The 23,243-nt window shown below is 39.7% G+C and overlaps 3 protein-coding genes across 7 annotated transcripts in view; 2 read left to right on the top strand and 1 right to left on the bottom strand.

Moving 5' to 3' along the window:
- Positions 1-17,098, bottom strand: part of LOC126609653 (protein PLASTID MOVEMENT IMPAIRED 2-like) — a 62,000-nt gene extending 44,902 nt beyond the window's left edge. Inside the window, exon 1 of the mRNA XM_050277527.1 lies at positions 17,025-17,098. The gene's annotated coding sequence lies outside the window, so the exon portion shown is untranslated. The remainder of the gene's footprint in view (positions 1-17,024) is intronic.
- On the top strand, positions 1,375-17,474 carry LOC126609647 (uncharacterized). 5 transcript variants are annotated; one of them, XR_007618218.1, is made up of 21 exons: positions 1,375-1,735; positions 3,074-3,226; positions 3,751-3,929; positions 10,073-10,180; positions 10,818-10,988; positions 11,070-11,633; positions 11,879-11,953; positions 12,103-12,231; positions 12,317-12,391; positions 12,484-12,693; positions 12,905-13,057; positions 13,146-13,360; positions 13,536-13,653; positions 13,743-13,875; positions 13,957-14,152; positions 14,230-14,335; positions 14,416-14,556; positions 14,647-14,772; positions 14,926-15,037; positions 15,740-16,172; positions 17,009-17,474. XR_007618218.1 is itself a non-coding variant. In XM_050277501.1 (20 exons), exons 1-20 carry the CDS (start codon positions 1,537-1,539, stop codon positions 16,111-16,113), a joined length of 3,537 nt encoding a protein of 1,178 aa, XP_050133458.1. In that variant the 5' UTR covers positions 1,376-1,536; the 3' UTR covers positions 16,114-16,643. The 5 variants fall into 5 exon arrangements, 3 of the variants coding, with proteins under 3 accessions (XP_050133459.1, XP_050133458.1, XP_050133460.1); XR_007618217.1 differs by lacking the exon at positions 17,009-17,474 and adding an exon at positions 16,283-16,643; XM_050277501.1 differs by lacking the exon at positions 17,009-17,474 and having other exon boundaries at positions 1,376-1,735; positions 15,740-16,643.
- LOC126609661 (uncharacterized) lies at positions 4,756-9,900 on the top strand. Its single transcript, XM_050277540.1, has 2 exons — positions 4,756-6,937; positions 7,156-9,900. Exon 2 carries the CDS (start codon positions 8,098-8,100, stop codon positions 8,770-8,772), a length of 675 nt encoding a protein of 224 aa, XP_050133497.1. The 5' UTR covers positions 4,756-6,937; positions 7,156-8,097; the 3' UTR covers positions 8,773-9,900.
- Positions 17,475-23,243: the final 5,769 nt, after the last annotated feature.

The raw sequence follows: 23,243 nt of genomic DNA, 5'->3' as shown, positions 1-23,243 counted from the left end.
ATAATAAAATACGGAACATATTCTCATATATATTTCACACAAAAACAACTAAGGGTGAAATGACAAGTATACTCTTTTTATGTTAATTAAGTTTAATTAATCACTTCATAATCATTGGTAAGCAAAGTTTAAAAAAATGCTAAGCGCTACTCAGGCGGTTGGATGGGGCATAGCTCCTTGGTGGGGCCTAAACGGGGGTCGAGGCGAACTAGGCAGATTTAGTAAATTTATTACATATCGTATAAATATGTCGATTATAAATTACAAAATGAAATGACATATGTCGATTATAAAGTATAAAACATTGAAAACATGGGGCACACACATATAATGAGTGTTCATCAAAGTATTCAATAAGTCTCTTACAATTGATTGAAAAAATAAAATGCAAAATGAAAGTTATTAATTTTTTTGTCTAAGTGAGAGTCACGACCTAAGTAAAATTTTTTAGAACAGTGTTGGTAATATGACAATTAAATATAAGTTTAATTTACCCCACTTTTTGCTTTACACATGCATAATAACTATATTTTAGTTTGCATTAAGGCATGGGAGATGTGGGTTAAGTCATATAAAGAGTCTACAAGAATAATTTGACATCGAACTCGTCATTTATTGGGTTGAATTTAGGGTCTCTTACTTATAAGTAATTATAACGATGAGTCTAGTATTCTATAACGCCATGAAATCGACATTTTACATTTCTCATTGGCCGAAAAGCTCTCCAATAATAAGACTTAAAATATTCATCTTCGCCTAAATACGTAAAAATGCATCTTTAGAAAGTGGGCTTTGTAACTCATGTTAATACAAGATTCTTTCCAAATCCATTATAAATCAATAAGAGCCCATTATCTGTATCTAGAGTCTAGACCCAAATAGATAATCACAAAAAATGAACATAGAGGCAAAAAAATGAATATAGAAGCTCTAGGATGAGCCCATTAAATCTCACAGTTTAATATTAATTTAAGTGTAAAATTATAAAATCATATGTAAAAAAAAATTTGAAGTAGCAGATAATTTATCGAGAGTTTCATTTTTAGAGTTTCTTTGGCATTTCTCTAATTCGTGAAGATATTTTTCAATGGGCTCAAATAAAGGATACTACATCATATGTTAGTGGTGGGATATTTGAAAAATAAAACTTCTTTTCATTTATATAATGATATGTACACTGCAAAATTTCTCTAATTTAAGAGTCAACAGTTGACCTTCTTGGCGGTGCACCGGTTTTCCATGCAAAATCACACGTGGTGAACGTGCTAATGAAAAATGCAGGCAGATCTATCAACAACAATCATAGGATCGACGGTCGAAATACAAAGAAGCACGGATCAAAAGAAAGACGCGTCGCACCGAATATCCCACTTTCCCTCGGTCGGTCCTTCCCTCCTCTCTCCCAACTCAACGACTCGATCCGGACGTACTCCTGAAGAAAATAGGCAGAGAGAAAGACAGAGAGAGAGATCTGCTTTGGTTATCTGGTTCTTCAATGGCGTCGCGCTAAGGTTGCGGAGGAGATAGTGAGCTCCGATGGACGTGGAGAGGTCGTCGTTGTGCAATTGCGTCGTGAATTTTCTGCTCGAGGAGAACTACCTGCTCACGGCGTTCGAGCTGCTCCACGAGCTGCTCGACGATGGCAGAGACGACCAGGCCATTCGACTCAAGGACTTCTTCGCCGACTCCTCTAAATTCCCTCCCGATCAGATTTCTCGTTTCAACTCTCTCCGAGGTTCGTACGATCAATTCACACTCGCACGCGCACTTCTGAATCTGTTTGAATTCGGTTAATTTGAAATTCTCTTGTTTTCTGTTTGGTTGCTGAGAAAGTGTGGGGAATGTGGTGAGCTAATAGATTCGGAATTCTGGTTTTCTACTCTGTTTTCTTTGGCATTGTTAATGCCACGAATTGGCGCGCTTGTGATCGTTTACTTTGCCTAGTTTTGAAAGATCCTTTATCTCCTTAGCGGCTTCTTGTTAATGCTAACTGAATTTTTTCGCATTTGAAACCTCGTTGCCGCTGGCAATTATAGCGAAAGTCGAATTACATTTTGTTTGTTTGAGGAACAAGTTAGACTTGAAACTAGTTGCAGAACTCAAAAGTGTTTGAAATTCTTTTTGTTATGTGCCCAAATGGGCTACCTCAACCATCATGTAGAAGCATTGTGTAAAGGAATGGCGATAGGTGGGACTTCAGTTGGTTGGACGAAAACACCAGTTTATTCTAGGAATTAGCCTGAACTGAGAAAAGCAATTAGTTTACAACATATCGATTTTATGAAACTGTTACTTTCTGCGGAGGAGTTACTTAACATATTTAGAGAATGCAACTGAAAGTGTGAGTACGTGGTGGCTGCATATCTGTATTGCCTGTGCTTTCGGCTGCCAGGGTGAGATCTGATATCACTTCCTTGATGGCTTTGTTCTGGCTTTCTCATTCTTTAGTTGTGTTTTCCGTTAAGAGGAACTGTGTTTGCTTCTTTGGTTCCCTTTTTTCTGGTACATTTTTGCTGTTATTCATTAAAACCTTAAATTTTCAGAAATTAAGTTTGTCAAAATTAGTGCAACGAGCTTGATGGTCAGTTCAAAAAACTCAACTAAGAACATCGTCGTATGCTTTTTTTTTTTTTTTTAATTTTTTTTTTATATTTAATGAGGCTACCATTACCAGCCCAACCCATAAATGTTAAATTTTTAATAAAAAGGGAAAAAAATACTAGCCGAGGGAAGGAATTCCGTTAGTATTGTATGTTGTAGCCTGTAAGCGCAACTGCAAAGGGCATTTCTGCTGGTGGTGATTGACTGAGTGTGTGTTGGGGTGTGGTGTGGCCAAGAAAGCCTAACAAGCCAACTGAACAGAAGCCGAGCTAACAAAAAATAACTTTAATTGAACTTTTCTCAGTAAAGTGACAGAACTGATTTACAAATGGTTTATGTCTCTGCTTGATGAACTGATAATTGGAGCTTGAAAAGGAAAACTTCTTGTACCTCATTAATCTTGATACTAATATTTTCTTTTGGAACATTACTAATGCTTTATTTTTCTACTGCTTTCATTTTTGGAATGCAGTTGCAGACCCTCAATGTTTGCTAGAGGAGAAAGAAGCAGTAGAAGAAAAATTAGCAATTAGTGAATATGAGCTTCGCTTAGCCCAAGAGGACATTTCAAAACTGAAGGCCGAATTGCAGAAGAAAGCAGAATCACCTTCAAATGACTTGAGAGGTAAGTTTACCTTCTTTCCAGAATTTCAAATTGTATTCTTATGCTTGTTTTAGCTTCTAGTCTGATATATCTTTTCGAACGGTAGTCACTGTGATATTGTTTGCTGCAGAACTTTGCATTAAGTAACTTTGCATTATTACAGAGTTTGGTTATTAAATCTCTGGACGTATCTTGTCATAAAGTGCGACCATAATGCCATAGGCATGTCTATAGTGAGGTTATTAGGTAAAATAACGAGGCAAGCTTTGTTGGGTTTGTTATACTGGATATGGACATCCATGCCTGTTCCTAGATGTACTGGAATTGTTTTCTAGAAAACCTTCTAACAAATGAATGTCAATGGTGGAGACACACACCACGTTTTCCTCTTCTTGTTACTGTTCATTGCATTTATATTTTCGGGAATCAGTATTGCACCTGTATACAGTGGAAAATGCGAGATTCACTATATGTGCAATATTCTCCAATACTAATAAACCACAAACGTTTCTGTTCCATGACTTTCTACTCATATTTGTATTCAGATTCAAATGCCAATGTTTCCTTACATAATGGACCAGAATTTCAGCGGCAAAAGAGAGATGTTTCCTTTTCTGATTTGGGTCCATTGAAAGATAATGAGCGCAGAGATCTTAACTGTGCTGTAAAAGAATATTTGCTTATAGCAGGGTACCGGCTTACTGCAATGACATTTTTTGAGGAGGTATGGATGACCATGAATGCTTGTCTTTTTCTCTTCTTGCATCTATCTTCTCTTATTTCTTGTTATCTCTCTCCTTGTTTCTCCCCGGTATTTTTATATGTGAAAGGACGAGTCCTTTCTTTTCTGTGGCTCACATATTGTTTATTGGATTCAACCTCCAATAGACTATAGTAGATTAATGGTACGGGATTGTAAACAGGAGCTAGGGTAACTACACAACACATCTTAACAAAATGTACCAGTTTTTATGCATATGCAGTGTAAAATTATGTTGTAATTAGAATTCTATGTTAGTTAGAATTTCTATTTGCTAGGTGTTTGGTTGGGTTTGTGGTTTGTTGGGTTATTGATACTACTTTCTAGAGGTTATTTTATTTTACGATTTACGGCCCATCTTTAGGGAGGCTGTGATGCACTGAAATGTGAATTCATCCAGTTTGTAGGCAAGTGATGTTGGAAAGTTTAAAATTTTATATCAAAAGTGAGTATATTATATTTCTAGCAATTCTTTAGGGGAACTTCTCCATCCAAACATTAGAAGTTTTGCTTCAAACATATGTGGCAATTTCTCCACTGTAAATTGATATGGGAGTGTTGAGAGTTTTGGAGATGGCTTTTAATTTTAATTCTATAACAACAACAACAACAACAACATAGCCTTTTCCCACTAAGTGGGGTCGGCTATATGAATCCTAGAACGCCATTGCGCTCGGTTTTGTGTTATGTCCTCCGTTAGATCCAAGTACTCAAGTCTTTTCTTAGGGTCTCTTCCAAAGTTTTCCTAGGTCTTCCTCTACGCCTTCGGCCCTGAACCTCTGTCCCGTAGTCACATTTTCGAACCGGAGCGTCAATAGGCCTTCTTTGCACATGTCCAAACCACCGGAACCGATTTTCTCTCATATTTCCTTCAATTTCGACTACTCCTACTTTACCTCGGATATCCTCATTCCCAATCTTATCCTTTCTCGTGTGCCCACACATCCCACGAAGCATCCTCATCTCCGCTACACCCATTTTGTGTACGTGTTGATGCTTCACCGCCCAACATTCTGTGCCATACAACATCGCTGGCCTTATTGCAGTCCTATAAAATTTTCCCTTGAGCTTCAGTGGCCTACGACGGTCACACAACACGCCGGATGCACTCTTACACTTCATCCATCCAGCTTGTATTCTATGGTTGAGATCTCCATCTAATTCTCCGTTCTCTTGCAAGATAGATCCTAGGTAGCGAAAACGGTCGCTTTTTGTGATCTTCGCTAGATTGCTCCGGTCATTAGTGTGGATAAGTATATAAATGGATAGAGATAGAAAAGCAAACACAAGATGTACGTGGTTCACCCAGATTGGCTATGTCCACGGAATAGAGGAGTTCTCATTAATTGTGAAGGGTTTACACAAGTACATAGGTTCAAGCTCTCCTTTAGTGAGTACAAGTGAATGATTTAGTACAAATGACATTAGGAAATATTGTGGGAGAATGATCTCGTAATCACGAAACTTCTAAGTACCGGGGTGTGGTATCGTCTTGACTTGCCTTATCTGTCTCATAGGTAGATGTGGCATCTTCTCTGGAAGTACTCTTCCTCCATCCAGGGGTGGTATCTTTAACTGGTGGAGATGCACAAGGTAATGTATCAATTTCACTTGAAGCTTACTTGTAGTTTCAGGCTTGGTCAAGCGCGATACAAACCATGTAGTAGGAGTCCCCCAAGTCGCCGAGCTAGGGGATCTGCTGAAAGAGGTGACAGCAATCAGAGCTCCGGCTGATTGTTCACATTCTCCCTATCTTGCAGGCAGCATGAAGGATAAAGAGAAGAAAAATGAGAAGAGATGATATGGGATACTTTTGCTTTTGAAGAAGTAACTTTCCACAGGCTTATTCTTGAACTGGGCTGGAGGGTTTTCTGGTTTCCTCCAGAGTATAAGGCCGACTAAAGAATTTGAGGGTCAAAACAAATCCATCAAATCTAGAGTACGTTCGACCCTGCTGATATGGGATACTTTTGCTTTTGACAGAGTAGTGGATGTATCGGCACGTGTGCTGTTACGCTTGTCTCCACATGCTTCTTTGTATCCTTCTCACTTGCCCTATCTGTTCCTCAGGCAGATGCGGTATCTTCCCTGGAAGCATAAGATGTTGAAGATGAGTACTCGAGAGCAATGCCAGGTAAGTACTCAGGTAAGGGGTTCCAGGCAGTCAGTTCCTGGCTGGAAGCTTGATTCCAAGTGCTGACTGATTGCTCTCTTTCTCCTTGTCTTGCAGGTAAGAACAAGACCAAAGGAAAAGACAGGGAAAAAGCATGATATGGGATACTCTTGCTTTTAACCCTGATGATATGAGATATTCTTACTCTAATATAGCTTGTTTGCAGAGGTATTATCGGGGGGAAAGAAAGCTGAATATTTCGAAAGGCTTCGTTGGGAATGCCCTCTCAGATAAGAGGAAGGGTTGAGCATTTTTGCAGGTCTGCCTGTCCGTTGGGGATGGAGGTCGACATATATAGGAGTCTCCCTAACATCAAGTAATAATGCTATTCTTTTACCCTGCTTGGTCATAGCACGGTAGTGGGAGCTGCCAGCTTCACATGTTTTAACTATGTCAGAGCACTTTGAAAAAGTGGTCTGTGGTATCTGGAAAGTTGATGTTGCGTGTGAAGATTACAGACAAGCTTTATCCAAGGAGATCCAGCTCTTGAAGTTGGGAAAGTGGTGCCTCTTCGGTTTTCGAACAAGCAATCCTGTCGGGGATCTGGTTCTCGAGATTCGGAGAACGATGCCTCTTCGATTTTTGAGAAAGCAATCCTGCTGGGGGTCTGGCTCTCGAGATTCGGAGAGCGGTGTCTCTTCGATTTTTGAGAAAGTAATCATGTTGGGAGTCTGGCTCTCGAGATTCGGAGGGCGGTGCCTCTTCGATTTTGGAGCAAGCAATCTTGTTGGGAGTGTTTTCTCGAATGTGAGTAAAGGTTGGGCATGTTTGCTAGTCTACATTGCCACGAAGCACAGAGGTTGACACGCAGGGACTTTCCAATTATCCAGCAGTGGTACTGTTCCTTTACCCTCTCTTCGATTTTTGAGAAAGTAATCATGTTGGGAGTCTGGCTCTCGAGATTCGGAGGGCGGTGCCTCTTCGATTTTGGAGCAAGCAATCTTGTTAGGAGTGTTTTCTCGAATGTGAGTAAAGGTTGGGCATGTTTGCTATTCTACCTTGCCACGAAGCACAGAGGTTGACACACAGGGACTTTCCAATTATCCAGCAGTGGTACTGTTCCTTTACCCTCTCTTCGATTTTTGAGAAAGTAATCATGTTGGGAGTCTGGCTCTCGAGATTCGGAAGGCGGTGCCTCTTCGATTTTGGAGCAAGCAATCTTGTTGGGAGTGTTTTCTCGAATGTGAGTAAAGGTTGGACATGTTTGCTAGTCTACCGTGCCACGAAGTACAGAGGTTGACACACCGGGACCTTCCAATTATCCAGCAGTGGTACTGTTCCTTTACCCTTGTGGGTAATAATATGGTAGCTAGACCTTCAAAATTTATGTGTCTAAACTTTGTTAGTGTTGTTTCTTTGCTATTCTTTTACCCTTCTCGGTCAGAGCGATGTAGTGGGAGCTGCAAGCTTCACGTGTCTCAACTTTGTCAGATAACTTTGGCAAAGTTATCTGTGGTACCCATGAGCTACTGTTGCGTGTGGGAAGTGGGTGATTGAACAGTACGATTCATGTGCTTTCTACTTCACCAGAAATCTTCGACAGAATGCCCATAATTTCCGCAAAGCTGAGTGTGCGTGTGACAGGTGCTGACAAGGCTGGAAAAGTATGTGCCTCTTCGATTTCTGAGATCAGCCCTCGTAGTCTCTGAGCAGCCCAGCTTTTGAGAAAGCAAGCCTCTTCGATTTCTGAGATCGGCCTTTGTGGTCTTTGAGCAGCCCAGCTTTTGAGAAAGCAAACGCCTCTTCGATTTCTGAGATCGACCCTCGTGGTCTCTGAGCAGCCCAGCTTTTGAGAAAGCAAACGCCTCTTCGATTTCTGAAGCTTCGTCGAGTGCAGATTTTTATAGGGGCTGGCATTAAGTTCCAAAGCACACTTGAATCTCCACCAGTAGAAGCTCCATTCTTGCACTTCTAAGATCTTGATTTGTCCGACCTCTTCTCTCTTCAACACCTTTGAAAATGTTTGGCCCCTCCGACCGTCGTTTTGACTTGAACCTTGTTGAAGAGGCAGCCCCGCCTTCTCCAGAAAACATATGGCGCCCATCCTTCGTCTCCCCTACTGGTCCTCTTACCGTTGGGGATTCCGTGATGAAGAATGATATGACCGCTGCGGTAGTGGCCAGGAACCTTCTCACTCCCAAAGATAACAGACTACTTTCCAAACGGTCTGATGAGTTGGCTGTTAAGGATTCTCTGGCTCTCAGTGTTCAGTGTGCAGGTTCTGTGTCTAATATGGCCCAACGCCTATTTGCTCGAACCCGCCAAGTTGAATCATTGGCGGCTGAAGTGATGAGTCTCAAACAGGAGATTAGAGGGCTCAAGCATGAGAATAAACAGTTGCACCGGCTCGCACATGACTATGCTACAAACATGAAGAGGAAGCTTGACCAGATGAAGGAATCTGATGGTCAGGTTTTACTTGATCATCAGAGATTTGTGGGTTTGTTCCAAAGGCATTTATTGCCTTCGTCTTCTGGGGCTGTACCGCGTAATGAAGCTCCAAATGATCAACCTCTGATGCCTCCTCCTTCTAGGGTTCTGTCCAGTACTGAGGCTCCGAATGATCCCCCTCCGGTGCCTTCTCTTTCTGGGGCTCTACCGACTGCTGAGACTTCTCCTAAACAACCTGTGTGAAGGCTCCCTCTTGTTTGTTTATTTTGACTCATGTATATGTACATATTTGTAACTTATCAGGGCTATCAATAAATAAGTTTTCCTTCATTTCAACGTATTGTGTTAAATACACCAAAGCCTTCTTCGCTAAGTTCTTTGAATTTTCTTTTGTTGAAGCTTGTATGTTGAAGCTTTGTGAGTGGAGCATGTAGGTTGAGGTAGTGTTCCCTTAATTTCCCGAGTGAGGAAAACTTCTCGGTTGGAGACTTGGAAAATCCAAGTCACTGAGTGGGATTGGCTATATGAATCTTAGAACGCCATTGTGTTCTGTCCTGTGTCATGTCCTCCGTTAGATCCAAGTACTCTAAGTCTTTTCTTAGGGTCTCTTCCAAAGTTTTCCTAGGTCTTCCTCTACCCCTTCGGCCCTGAACCTCTGTCCCATAGTCGCATCTTCTAATCGGAGCGTCAGTAGGCCTTCTTTGCACATGTCCAAACCATCGTAACCGATTTTCTCTCATCTTTCCTTCAATTTCGGCTACTCCTACTTTACCCCGGATATCCTCATTCCTAATCTTATCCTTTCTCGTGTGCCCACACATCCAACGAAGCATCCTCATCTCCGCTACACCCATTTTGTGTACGTGTTGATGCTTCACCGCCCAACATTCTGTGCCATATAGCATCGCCGGCCTTATTGCCGTCCTATAAAATTTTCCCTTGAGCTTCAGTGGCATACGGCGGTCACACAAAAATTTATTACAATTCAACAAATTTATTACAATAGCAAGAGGGCCACCAAAAGGATGATGCAACCCTCATAAAAAAAAAAACAAGTTATTTTGTTTTTTGTTTTTATGTTGATCAAGCTTAAAACTGGTCTAGTGGGAGAAGAACCCCGTTGTGGTCATGGTTCAAACTTCCATGCCGATGAGTTGTTTAATGTTAGTTTGATTTACTTGTTATTTAAGTAATGGAAGCTTTCTAACAATGTAACAACAACAGGCTTACTTTGTTTTATCAACAAAAGAAAGAAAATGGTTTGAGGAACACAAATATTTAAAATAAAGGAAAAAAAAAGATGTTTACAAGATTGGGATTGATTCTGATCTGTTTGTTGCGGTAATAAGTAGCACTGAACAACTTTTTAGGAGCTATTGTACTAGGTTAATCCCTTGGAAGGCCCACTAGGTTTCTAAAACTTTGCATCAGGTGAATGCGGTGCTATTGTCACTTTGTTTGTGTGGCAAATCATGGTATAATATCATACCCAGTTCAAGTAATCTTCAAATATTCTAATAACCTGTCAGTGCATTCTCCCCAGGTCACAGATCAAAATCTAGATGTTTGGAAGAACTCACCTGCATGTGTACCAGATGCATTGCGCCATTATTATTATCAGTATCTTTCATCCACTACTGAGGCTGCTGAGGTAATTCCTAGGATATGTGATGTTGGCAAGTTTCTGAAGTTCTATATACAGACTTTTACCGTGCTTCCCCGACCTTGTTAGACAAGGGCTTCGAAGCTTTTCACTTGCTTCTGCTTTTGTGGATGTGGCCTGTGTCCTTTAGCATATTTGTTGTATGTTTTTCACCTCTCCCAGACCCTGCGTAAAGCGGGAGCCTTGTGCACTGGGTACGACCATTAGTTTCTGGCTATTGGTAATTCTATCTAGTAATCCATGTCTAGCACTTTGGAAGTCTGAGGTAACACCACGACCACAACTAAACTCATCTCTTTTACTTTCTGATGTGCTGAAAACATTCGTTATTTATGTTTGCTATTTTTTTTCCTCTAAAACGATGGCTATGAAGCATATCAATCTGTAGATCTGTGGGTCACGAAATTTTCCTTAAGTTTTGCTCTTAAATTATTTCTCAATATGTACCGTGCTTTTCCTTATTTTCTGCTTTTTTTGCAACAACACATGTTATGGATGAGTACTGTCTTGTTGGCTTAAGACTTGAAGTTAATAATTAATTACTGAAACTTTGCAGGTTCTACTCCAATGTAGGATTTTTTTTTTTCTTTTTCTAAACTCAACATAAATACTTTGCTATATACAGGAAAAAATTTCCATGCTCCGAGAAATTGAGTTGTTATTGAAAGAAAAGGAGAGTCTATACCTTGAAAAGCTATCCTTACTTAAAAACAAAGATTTGGCTGAAGGCCAAATAAGTACACTAAGCAAATCATTGGAAGCTCTTCAGAAGGACCTTAAAGACAAAGAAAACCTTGTAAGTCCCTTTAGTACACTGCATTGAGATGTTATCTAATGAAAAATCATATGTAAGAAAATAATACACCCTTTATTTCAGGTACAAGATTTGAAGCAGTCCTTGGAACACCAGAGAAAGGAGCTCAATGATTGTAGAGCTGAAGTCACTGCATTGAAAATGCACATTGAAGCATATCGTTCTGGAACGAATATGGGAGCTGCTGATGCTGATCAAATCCAACCTCTTTCCTTGGAAAGATACAAGGAAGAAATTAAATCATTGCAGATGGAACTAGAAAGTTTAAAATCCAAAAACACAAAAGCTCATGATTTTTCAGAGACCACCAATTTTGAAAAAGAGTCTGTGCAAATGGAAGAAAAGGTCGTTGTCGTCGATGAAGATAAAAGTGTAATCCCACCAGTTGATGTAGAATCGAAAGTTGTGGAAAAGGAAGAAGATCAGTCTCTGGCTGCTCAAAGTTTTCATGATAACACAGTTGAACTGAAGGAAGTTTCACATGAGGTCTCTGTCGGTGTTTTGAGTGATAGTAGTACCTTGGTGAATGGTGATAGCGTCTCCAAACAAAATGATGAACCATCATTAGGCAGCAGCCTACATCTAATGTCAGAGAATCTTAGTCCTGAAAATGTTTCCGAGAAAAGGGCAAGTTTCTTTTACATTTCTTTTATTGCATCAATGCCTTTATAGGAGACCGGATCAGACATGTTTTTCTTCTTCCAGGGTTGGCTCTTCTTTTGATATCTACCCTGGCACATCCCTTTTTCTTTTCGTTTTGGATGGGACACCCATCTAAATTTTGAATAATAGAACATAGAATGATTTTTTAGAAGCTTTGGAACTGCCCTTCCCTTCTATTCCTTTTCTTAAGTTATGCTTATATTTTACAGGGCCTAGAGACCATTCAGATCCTTGCTGATGCTTTGCCGAAGATTGTTCCTTATGTTTTGATCAACCATCGGGAGGTTTGCTTACCTTTTCATATGTACATGTATATATATATATGTGTATAAATATATTATTATTGTTATTATCATTGTATGAATGGATCTTTAAATTGATCCTTTAATAGAACGATATATTTTTAATTTTTTTATTGGTTATGCATTCACAGGAGCTTCTTCCCCTAATCATGTGTGCGATTGAACGCCATCCAGATAGCAGCACTCGGGATTCCTTAACCCACACATTGTTTAACCTAATCAAACGCCCAGATGAGCAGCAGAGAAGAATTATAATGGATGTAGGCTAATATTCGAAGTACCACATTATTTGTAATATAGCTGCATTGTTTTGGACTTGTTTCTGAATCTTTAACTGCATTTCAGGCATGTGTTAACCTTGCTAAGAATGTAGGAGAGATGAGAACAGAAACAGAATTGCTTCCCCAGTGTTGGGAACAAGTAAGTTTGAGCCACACCTTGAGAGGATCTTGTCTAACCTTTTCGTATTTCTGATTAGTTTTTCTTATGTTTCTCCGGTTTGTTGGTTGCAGATAAATCATATGTATGAGGAACGCAGGCTGCTAGTTGCTCAATCATGTGGAGAGCTTGCAGAGTTTGTCCGGCCTGAGATTCGTGATTCTCTTATATTGTCCATTGTTCAACAACTTATAGAAGATTCTGCAACTGTTGTCCGGGAGGCTGCTGCACATAATCTTGCATTGCTGCTTCCACTCTTCCCGACCATGGACAAATATTTCAAGGTCAGCCTCACTAATATGCTTCAGAGGCTCTCATGGAGAGGAATTCTGACTTGACAGAAATGGCTACAATGTAAGCTCTAGAACAGGTTGATGCCACATGGTCTAGGGCATGGAGAATTTTCTCCTCATAATATGATGACTGACAAGAAATAAATGGATAAAGTGGTCAAGGATCTGTTTCTCCAATATTTTACTGTATTTTTATTTATAGGTCGAGGAGTTGATGTTCCAATTGGTCTGTGATCCCTCTGGAGTGGTGGTGGAAACGACGCTTAAGCAATTAGTCCCTGCAGTAAACAAGTGGGGAAACAAATTAGACCATATCTTAAGAGTTCTACTCTCTCATATATCAAGCTCTGTTCAGGTCTGTTTCTGTTTGATTATATTTTCCACTTATGACTAAGGTCTTTCTAATGATACTTTCTTTAATTTGCATCCTTGTGACATTGCAGCGCTGTCCTCCTCTTTCGGGCATTGAAGGTTCTGTGGAGTCACATTTTCGTGTTTTAGGTGAACGAGAACGCTGGAATGTTGATGTTTTACTACGAATGCTGGAGGAAATTCTTCCGTATGTGCACCAGAAAGCAATTGAGAAGTGCCCAGTTTCTTCTGATCCCGAAACAACTGGATCAATATTTTCCAAATCTTTCCTTGAATTGTATGCAGGGTAAGCTCTTTTCTCTTTTTTCCTTTTTATTTTATTTTACTTTGTTATATATTCTTTTTTCAGGCCTGTCTACTATTTTCTGACAGAACATAGCCGTTTGACTTGTGTCTTTTGGTAGTGATATTGTTAAATTGATTTACTATAACTGCTAATGAGAATTTTGTTAACCCGGTAGTGGACATGTTCAATTGCCTGCATTTGAGTGGCTACATGTCGACTGCTTTCCTGCTTTAATACAGCTCGCATGCTTGTTACCTCCAAAAGAGGACAATTTGCGAAACCAAATCACCAAGGTATCTTTCTCTGTCTTTGGTGTCTTTTTTATATTACATCATCAACAATACTTTATTAATTGTTTCTGATCTAAATGTTGGTAATGCAGTTTCTATTGGCTGTATCAGAACTCTACGGGGATTCTTATTTGACACACATAATGCTGCCTGTATTCTTGTTAGCTGTTGGGGAAGAAGTTGAATTGACATTTTTCCCATCTGCAACGCATTCTGGAATCAAAGGTAATAACTTTAAAATTACTTGAAATCCTTTCACACCAGTGTTGTGTGTTCTCTTAATTGTGGATATTATCTACATAACAGGTTTGAGGCCAAGAACGGCTGTGGCTAAGAGATTGGCTACTATGTGTGTCCTACCTCTTCTCTTGGCTGGTGTTTTGGGTGGTCCAAGCAAACATGAACAATTAGTGGAGTACCTGAGAAAGTTATTAGTTGAAGGTGTTCCAAATCAATCTACGAAGTGCAATGCTGAGATTGTTGATGCTGTTCGGTTCCTTTGGTTAGTAAAGCAATAAATACCTTTTATGACTAACTTTTTGTAACTTAATTTTGACTGAAGGGCTTTCCATAATGCAGCACATCTGAAGATCATCACGGTATGATATTTAATTTACTCTGGGAAATGGTTGTCAGCTCCAACATAGATATGAAAATAAATGCTGCCAATCTGTTGAAAGTCATTGTAAGTCTATCCATTCTTGGAGTACTAATTTCTTTATGTGTCTGATTAAGAAATAATTAATTGGTTTCCTTCGTTTATAGGTTCCATATATCGATGCGAAAGTTGCATCTACTCATATATTACCTGCCCTAGTTACTCTGGGTTCTGACCAAAACTTGAGTGTGAAGTATGCAAGCATAGATGCCTTTGGAGCAGTGGCCCAACATTTTAGAAATGACATGGTATGAGTTCTCTTCCTTCTGCAATTAAGATATTAGCTTACTTAATTGAACGGTTTTCATACATCTGGCTGACCAAAATAAAACTCCCAGATTGTTGATAAGATACGTGTTCAAATGGATGCTTTTCTTGAAGATGGATCTCATGAAGCTGCCATTGCTGTGGTTCGTGCATTGGTGGTTGCTGTACCACATACAACGGATAGACTTAAAGATTATATCCTCTACATGCTTACTCAAAATTACTAGTAGCACATTTTCAGCAACGTGTTCATAAGCACACACACCTTATTTAGTTGGTTGGGAAATTTTCTATTGGATTCATTTTTGAATAATCATTGGGTTACTTTGTTTCTTTGACATCATGTACATCTTTTGTCCAAGATTTTTCAACTGACGGCCACTCCACCTTCAAGTGACTTGATGCGCCGGCGTGAGAGAGCCAATGCATTTTGCGAAGCAATCCGTGCTCTGGATGCAACAGGTTTTCTTTTTCTTATGACCCAGATGTTCTATATATTGTTAGTTTATTAATTTCTCTTCCCTTTCTGCACCATTACACACCTTGAGCTACATTATCTTTCACTTTCCTTCGTATATATAGAACATGACACTTGTACACTTCTTGGGAACATGTAAAAGAAATTTGGTCTGATTACCTAGATTATTTTCAGACTTAAATACGTTATGCATTTTATCAAAGAGAATCGTATGCATTTTTTAACCCTAATTTTACTCTAAACGAGGTTATGTTTCTTTAGCATGCAAACAAACATCAAATATTAAACGACTATAATGTCAATATAATACACAGATCACCAGTTCTTCTAAGTTTTTGAGCAGCCATGCTTGAAACCATATGTTTATGTAAAAACAAGATGCTTGAGTCAATATCCCTAGATCATATCAGTTTTCACTTTAATGACCTTATTTACATAGTTGGAACTTTACAATCATGTGTCGAAACTAGTTTTTGGTGGCGCCCTAACAAATCGTGCCATGCCAAACTGTAGCTTCATAGGATTCTTAACTGATTGGTAATATGTGTGCGGAGTTTTGATGACCTACTATGATGTTAAAACAATGACCTACAGTTATAGTTTATATTCGTAACCCTATGTTCCAGAATTTTCAGCTTTTGTAATGTGTTGCTGATATTGATTTCAAATATACGTAATTAATCCAGATATTTCAGCAACTAGTGTTCGGGACTTTCTTATGCCTGCGATACAGAACTTATTTAGAGACTCTGATGCGCTTGACCCTGCACACAAAGAAGCCCTTGAAATTATAATGAAGGAGAGATCTGGTGGAACTTTTGATACCATCAGTAAGGTGATGGGGGCTGGGCTTGCATCCTCCGTGAGTAGTTTCTTTGGTGAAGGTGGTCTACTGGGAAAGAAAGAAAGTCCCGAGCCACCACCAGAGCCCGTTGAGTCCCCAAAGGCCGCACCTTCACCACCTGCAGAAGACACTAGATTAAGGCGAATAATGCGGGGGAATTTCACTGACATGCTCAGAGGCAAAGCAAAGGGACCAGAGGAAACTCAGAACCAATAAAATTTGATTTGTCTCTGTAAGGGGTGGCAAGAGTTTTACTTTGTGTCTCGTTATCTCAGGTGAGGATCATCCAGTTAATACAAAAAATTTATTCATTTTTTGGTGCACTCGTTGAGAAAAGGGTTTTCAAGAAAGGAAGAGCAATACTTCGCTGCATTTTTTGTGACAGTTTCATTACATGATCGGATGGACGGCGGATTTGGTTCGAGTCCCGTCCAAAATCCAATTTGTTGTTTCTTCCTTTTCTCTCTTTCTTCTTACGAGCAGTTAAAATTGTACGAGTTATGAACAATATATAGGTAATTTGATGGCACTGTGTTTAAATTATAGAACCAAAACTTTTTCCTACATTTTTTAGTTTAAACTTATTATAGGGTGTGACTTCAATTTTACGTACCATTCAATACTATGGGTGTTTAGCTGTTAAATTTGATTTACACAGCTGTTTCAGCTATTCATTCCTGTATTATTGACTACTACATTCTGTTATTAGGAATGGTTGTAATAATATAATAGTATACTCTCTTTGATTGTTGTTGAGTTAAAAAATTTGGTATCCCTTCAGCCACAGTATATTGTAGGCTTGGTAATTTCTTACGACCCGTTAATCATGTACGAAATGATACAAAAATAACAAGTTTCGAGTCAATCTGTTAACGAATCGAGTTGTTATCGGGTATCCGTTAAGAACTTGTTAACGAGTTGGGTCGTTAAGAACTTGTTAACGAGTGCTTAAGCATGTATAAAACATCTTTAATTTTGAGGCCTCTGTTTGCTTCTCTGTCCCCAATTTCTCTTGTAAAATCGATGCCATATCAAAGCTTAAGCATGCTTGGTTCCTGTCTCACAAGTTTGAATTCTCTCATCACTTCTGTATATTTTTTTTTGTCCACAGCCCCAATAACCAATACCTGATCTTCCCGCCTACCTACGTGCCTTCACGATTTCTGTAGTACTTGAATCTCTCGCGTATGTGATTTCGTCTTGGAGCTTGATTACTCAATTACAGATGACAAATCTTTTGCTCTCTTCATTGCATCAAGCATCTCGGATTGAGCTTGTGCTCTTACGGCGTCTGTGTCCGTTCTGCTTTCTTTGAATCGACCTATTTCCCTACGTGCCATATGGACTTCTCTCACTATTGCAGAAGACTTGACATGAAATTTGTAGACAGACTGTTGGCTTTTCTTGAGGGAAGGACTAGCTTCAAGAATCCTATCTTCTTTATACAGATTGTTGGCTTTTCTAAATCTTCTTCTGTTATCAAACTTTACTTACATTCACCTGTTTACCACTCTATTCATCATGCACCACAATTTCTGTCAAATTCTTCAAAAATCCATACAACTTTATTCTTCAAATTTGAATAAAATTTCTAAAGCAAAAACTAGAATCTAATTAAACACACTTCATCAATTGCAAGAATTTTAACTATTTATAAGTACATGCAAGGTCTTTTCTTTCTCCGACGTGGGATTCAGACTCTCAACAAAATGCAAGTAATAAAACTAACATCTTCATATATCAATATATGTATATAATATATAAAAGAGGAAGGACTGGCTTTGGTTCTGTCCTCAATCCAACTCCTGATGATTGGCTGATATTGGAACTACCGCCATCCGCCACCCATCCGTTTTATTCTTTTCTTCCCGCATTTTGAATGTTGCTTTCAAATATTCTTACCTTCACAACTTCTTTTTAATTTTATTTAAACTGAAATTAGACACACGTCGAATTTTGGAATCATTTATATTTTTTATTTTAGGAATAATATGAAGTAGAAATTCCTAAATCAGATACAAGATTGACTATTTTTGGTAGAAGTATTGAGAAGGGGAAATTGAACTTAAGATCTCCAGTGTAGAGGTGAATACTCTTAACTAACTATACTACAAACCTCTTAGAACATTCAACCTAAATGCTAAAATGATTAGTTAAGTTATACAACACTTTTAATGTTTTTGTGAGGAGAAATTGCAAAATCAATTCGTGAAACAGTGGTTTCAAGTGCTGAAAAAACTTGAATTTCTTTGATAATTAAGGAATGAAAATTTGAGTTAAGCCACATAATAAGTCCGTATTAATTTGGTAATGAACTTATTATTCACGAGAATCGAATTAAGAAAATTAGGGATAACGGGACCATAGGTTTTTCCAACATGTTCTTTTTATTCGGCGGAGAATTCATTACTACTTCTTGTCCGACTCTGTTAAATACTCACATATTTTTTTAGTTGGATCAGACTTGGATCACTCATTTGGATAAGGAAAGTGCAATCCACACACTTAATTTTATCTCCTACACACTTTTGTTGTTATTGATATTCTTCAATTTATTCAATCCGACAAACGAAACTTGAGAGATGTGTAAGAAGTAAAAATTGGTCTATGGATATTACTACCCATGGATAATAATGACAAAATCTGACCATCTAATTAAAAAAATTTGGTCATATGCTTCTTCAAAAAATTTCACCAAATGATGGAATAAATTACACTAAATTCATCTAAACTAAAAAGTAAGAGTTAAATTCGAAACGTAGTAAATTGAAGAGAAATGCTCCAAGACAATTTGCCACTTGCCTTCAAAGTTATTTCTTGGTTTTCTTTGAGCTACTGAATAGTAGTTCTCACTTAGGGCCGTATAGATTAATTAATATGAGTAGTGCCTTATATGCATTGTGGGCATCTGTATTCTATTTTGTCATTAAAATATGTGTTCATTCTTCATATAATGCGTTTGTATGGTGAAGCGAACTTAACTACGAATGTGTTAGCCAATTTTGGCTTTTAAGACTCTGGCTCCAGAGCTTAGATTGATCATTTCGGCTCTGGTGCTTTCGAATGTTCCATTCATATGCTTGTTTGGCCATGCTTTCGAGATTCTAGAAGAAGTGAAGATTTGTTGATGCACAAAATCATTCGATCTTAGATCAATGTAAATCTAACCGTAAATCACACAAACGCTTAAGAACACAAAGATATATCGTGGTTCACCCCAAGTTGGGGCTATGTCCATATGGTGTTGAGTTGGTTTCACTATATCAATGAAGGTTACAATGTACATGGAGGCTATATAGACGTGTTTGTTCTCTTTCTCTCCCTTTAAAGTGAGGTATAATATAAGGGAACCCTTCACCTCCTACATGCTTCATAGGCTAGGTTGTGAGGCCCACATACTAGTGCCTAATATATGCTACAACATGAGTTCCCCAAATCTTCAGTCAAGAGAGTCTTTTGGCTGAAGACTTCAAATCCAATCCATGTGCAGGCTGAAGTGACTAGATGTCATTTGGAACCAGTACTCGACATGAGGCGGTGCTCAACATGAAGCAATACTCAACTAGAGGTAGCACACGTTGCTCGGTTGCTCGGATAGAGGCAATGCTCGCAGGGAGGTGGTTGCTCGGCTGGAGGCGGTGCTCGTTGTGAGGCGGCTCGGCTCATGGCGTTCCTCATTATGAGTATATGTGAAATCCCGTTCTCGGATTTCACTGTTTAAAATTACGTATTCCGTATTTCATATTCTTAGTTTCGACCCTTTTATATTTACGGCGTATTTGTCCCTGTGAACACGGAAATTCCTGAAACGAAAGAGACAAGAACACGTGTACAAAATAATATTTGTATTAATGATTTAGGGGTTACAATCTCTTCTACAAATTTATCCTCTGATTCTATCTTTGAAACATGTAGATGTAGTGTTGTTGATCCAAGGGCCGTCGAGGCTTGATCTTGGACGAACGGTTGAGGAATGATGAACACCTTCTTCAAGGGCCGTCGGGGCTTGATCTTGAATTGGTGGAAGTTCTTCAAGGGGGGCGTTAGGGCTTGATCTTGAATGAGGATTTCACGAAGAATGAAGAGGGCTTTCTTGATCCTTCGGGATTTGCTTGAGAGCTTCAGAGTTTCGAGGCTTCAAGGCTTTAGTATGGTGTGAATTCTCTTCCAATTTGGGAGTAGAGAAAGTGTATGCCAAAAATCCTCCTTTGATTCTTTGATGGAGGAGCCTATTTATAGGCCTTGGGAATGAATCACCACCATCCATTTGTTTTGGTGGGTGTTGTAGGTGAATTTTTGGTGGGTGTTGTAGGTGAATTTTGGTGGGTGTTGTAGGTGAAACTTGGGTGTATGTTGTAGGTGAAGTGAATGAAGGTTGTAATTTTAATACAATGGTCAACATTTATTACACTAAAATTTTAATGTTTTACAAATGTGATCTTAATGCAATGGCTAACATTTATGCCACCGAAATTTCAATGTCTACAAATGCCCCCACTTCAAGACGCGTTGTATACATGTGCTTGTTGCATGTAGAAGATGCGTTTTGAAGTCCCTTAATGCAGTTGTCGATCCAAGGGCCGTTGAGGCTTAATCTTGGACTGGTCTGGGAGTTTCTTCAAATGCCGTTAGGCTTGTTCTTGAATTTTGTTTGGAATTTCTTCAAGGGCCGTTGAGGCTTGATCTTGGATGAAATTGGACCACAAGGAGCTTCGTGTAGTAGACGATCCTTGGCTTTGATAATGGATGAATTAGCACGTATTTTGTTATGCTTGTTGATTTTCCACAGCTTTGATCTTGAACTAGGCTGGAGGAGTTTTCTGGTTTCCTCCAAAGGACTTTCCACAGACTTAATCTTGAACTGGATTTGACTCAAGGGTGGTGGACACTTGATCTTGAGTCAGGGTCGTTGAGGCTTGATTTCGAACTTAAACATGACCACGAGCAGTTTCAGGACATGCATGCTTTGAAAGATCAAGGAAGTTCGCAGCATTTTCATATGAACCCTGAGCAGTTTGGTTAACAGTATGATCTTCAAGATCGATGGGCTCTTCTTCCAGTTGGTGACTTGATCTTTAAGGATTATCGAGGCTTTGCTCTTCGGTGACGGTGCCAGCAAAAGGTTGTTAAAGCTTCTCGAGCCTTTTGGTTAGAGCAACGGTGTCCAGCTTGGATCTTTACTTGAACTCCTCTGTCTGGATTATGTGGTCATGCAGGGAAGGCTTCGTGCTTCATGATTTGTTCCAGCTCGTTGTGTTGCATTCTTCTCTGCTTGTTTCTTTTGCATAGCTGAAGCGGTATGCAACCTTTTACCTTTAAATGGTTCTTCGGAGCACCACCTCTCAGCGACTCACTCATGCTTGGCAGCTTCAGTGCAAAGCGCCGATGTCAACAGATCCATACTCCTGAAGCGTTTGCTGAGGGAATTCGAGACATATCAGCAGTTGAAGATGAGCACTCGAGAGCAACGCTAGGTAAGTAACCAGGCAAAGGTTCCGGGCAATCAGTTTCTGGTCGAACATTTAATTTCAGGTTCCGACTGATTGCTTCCTTTCTCCTTGTTCAGCAGGCAAGAGCAAGGGCAAAGGAGAAGATGGGGGAAGAGCATGATATGAGATACCTTTGCTTTCGACCCCAGTGATATGAGATACTTTTGCTTTTGAAGAAGTAGCGGACGATCAGCACATGCATTCGTCGCGCTTGTCTCCATATGCTTCGATGCATCATCTTCATCTGCATCATCTTCACCTGCATCATCAGGAGCTTGAGTGGAGGTTCCGACATATTGCTTTCTTTATCCTTGTCTTCGCAGTGAAGAGGGAGGACAAAGAAAAGGATAGGGAGAAAGCATGCTATGAGATACTCTTGCTCTCAACCCCTGTGATATGAGATACCTTTGCTCTAGTGTGGCTTGGTTGAAGAGGCGCTTCCAGGGAGGAAGAAAAAACCGAGTTTTGGTTGCAGATGTCTTCGGCGAGGAAGAAAGGTCAGGCTGGATGTGTTTTCAGGGAGGAAGAAAACTGAGTTTTGGTTGCAGATGCCTTCGGCAAGGAAGAGGGGTCAGGCTGGATGTGTTTTCAGGGAGGAGGAAAACTGAGTTTTGGTTGCAAATGCCTTCGGCAAGGAAGAGGGGTCAGGCTGGATGTGTTTTCAGGGAGGAAGAAAACTGAGTTTTGGTATAGGATGGGGGTCGAATTATATGGTGAGCTCTCAACATCAAGTGGTAGGGTGAGCGTGGCCTTGTCACCCACGCTTGTCGGCAGAAGTGCGGTAGTTGGCGTAATGGACTTCACACGTTTTCAACTTTGTCAGTGATTTCTGACAAAGTTGCACGTGATAGCCGAAAGCTGAGATTGTGTCTGAAAAGTGTCGACGGACTTTACGCAGGAAAATCCGGGTTTTGAAATTCGGAGAGTGGTGTCTCTTCGACTTATGAACGAATGGTTGTGCTGCCTCTCATTTTAAAGAGGTGTCAATTGTATTCAACATGCACAATTTGAAGATTGCCTGCCCGTGAAAAATTATCTCTGCTGCTCTGAGATTTTACTTCCTCTAACCCTGTTCTTTTAGTATTTTTGAAAATGGCTTCCCCTTTTAACATTTGCTTAGATTTGAGTCTCAGCAATGACACAGGCGCACCGCGTCAGGGTAATGTATGGCGCCCGTCCTTTTTTTCTTCTAATGGTCCCCTTACAGTTGAAGACTCTGTGATGAGGGATGCAACAACGGCTACGGTTGTAGCCAGAAACCTCATCACTCCTAAAGATAATAGGATACTTTCACGACGGTCCGATGAGTTAGCTGTTCAAGAGTCTCAGGCTCTCAGTGTCCAGTGTGCGAACTCTGTTTCCAACATGGGCCAACGCTTACTTGCTCGAACTCGCCAGGTTGAATCATTGACAGCCGAGGTGGCAGCTCTTAGTCAAGAGATTAGGCAGCTCAGGCGTGAAAATAGAGAGTTGCATGTGCTTGCAAATAGTTATTCGACGAGCATGAAGAGGAAGCTTGATCAGCTGATGGACTCCGAAGGTCGAATTCAAAGTGACCATCGGAAGTTCGTGGATGTATTCCAGAGGCACTTTTTGCCTTCGTCATCTGGAGTTCGACCAAGTATTGAGGCTCCGAATAAGCTATCTTCAGTGCCTCCCTCCTTTAGGGTTCCACCGAGTACCAAGGCTCCAAGTACTGAGGCTTCACACAAGTGACATTCGTGAATGCTCTTTTTTTTTGTTTTTTTTTTTTGTTTTTTTGTTTTTTTTTTGTTTTTTTTTTTGTTTTTTTGTTTTTTTTTGTTTTTTTTTGTTTTTTTGTTTTTTTTGTGTAATTTCTCGGAGATATTAATGGAC

The sequence above is a fragment of the Malus sylvestris genome, chromosome 17 (genome assembly GCF_916048215.2).
Source record: "Malus sylvestris chromosome 17, drMalSylv7.2, whole genome shotgun sequence".
NCBI lineage: Eukaryota > Viridiplantae > Streptophyta > Magnoliopsida > Rosales > Rosaceae > Malus > Malus sylvestris.
Note: the sequence above shows the minus strand (reverse complement) of the source record. Positions and strands in the feature narration are given on the sequence as shown.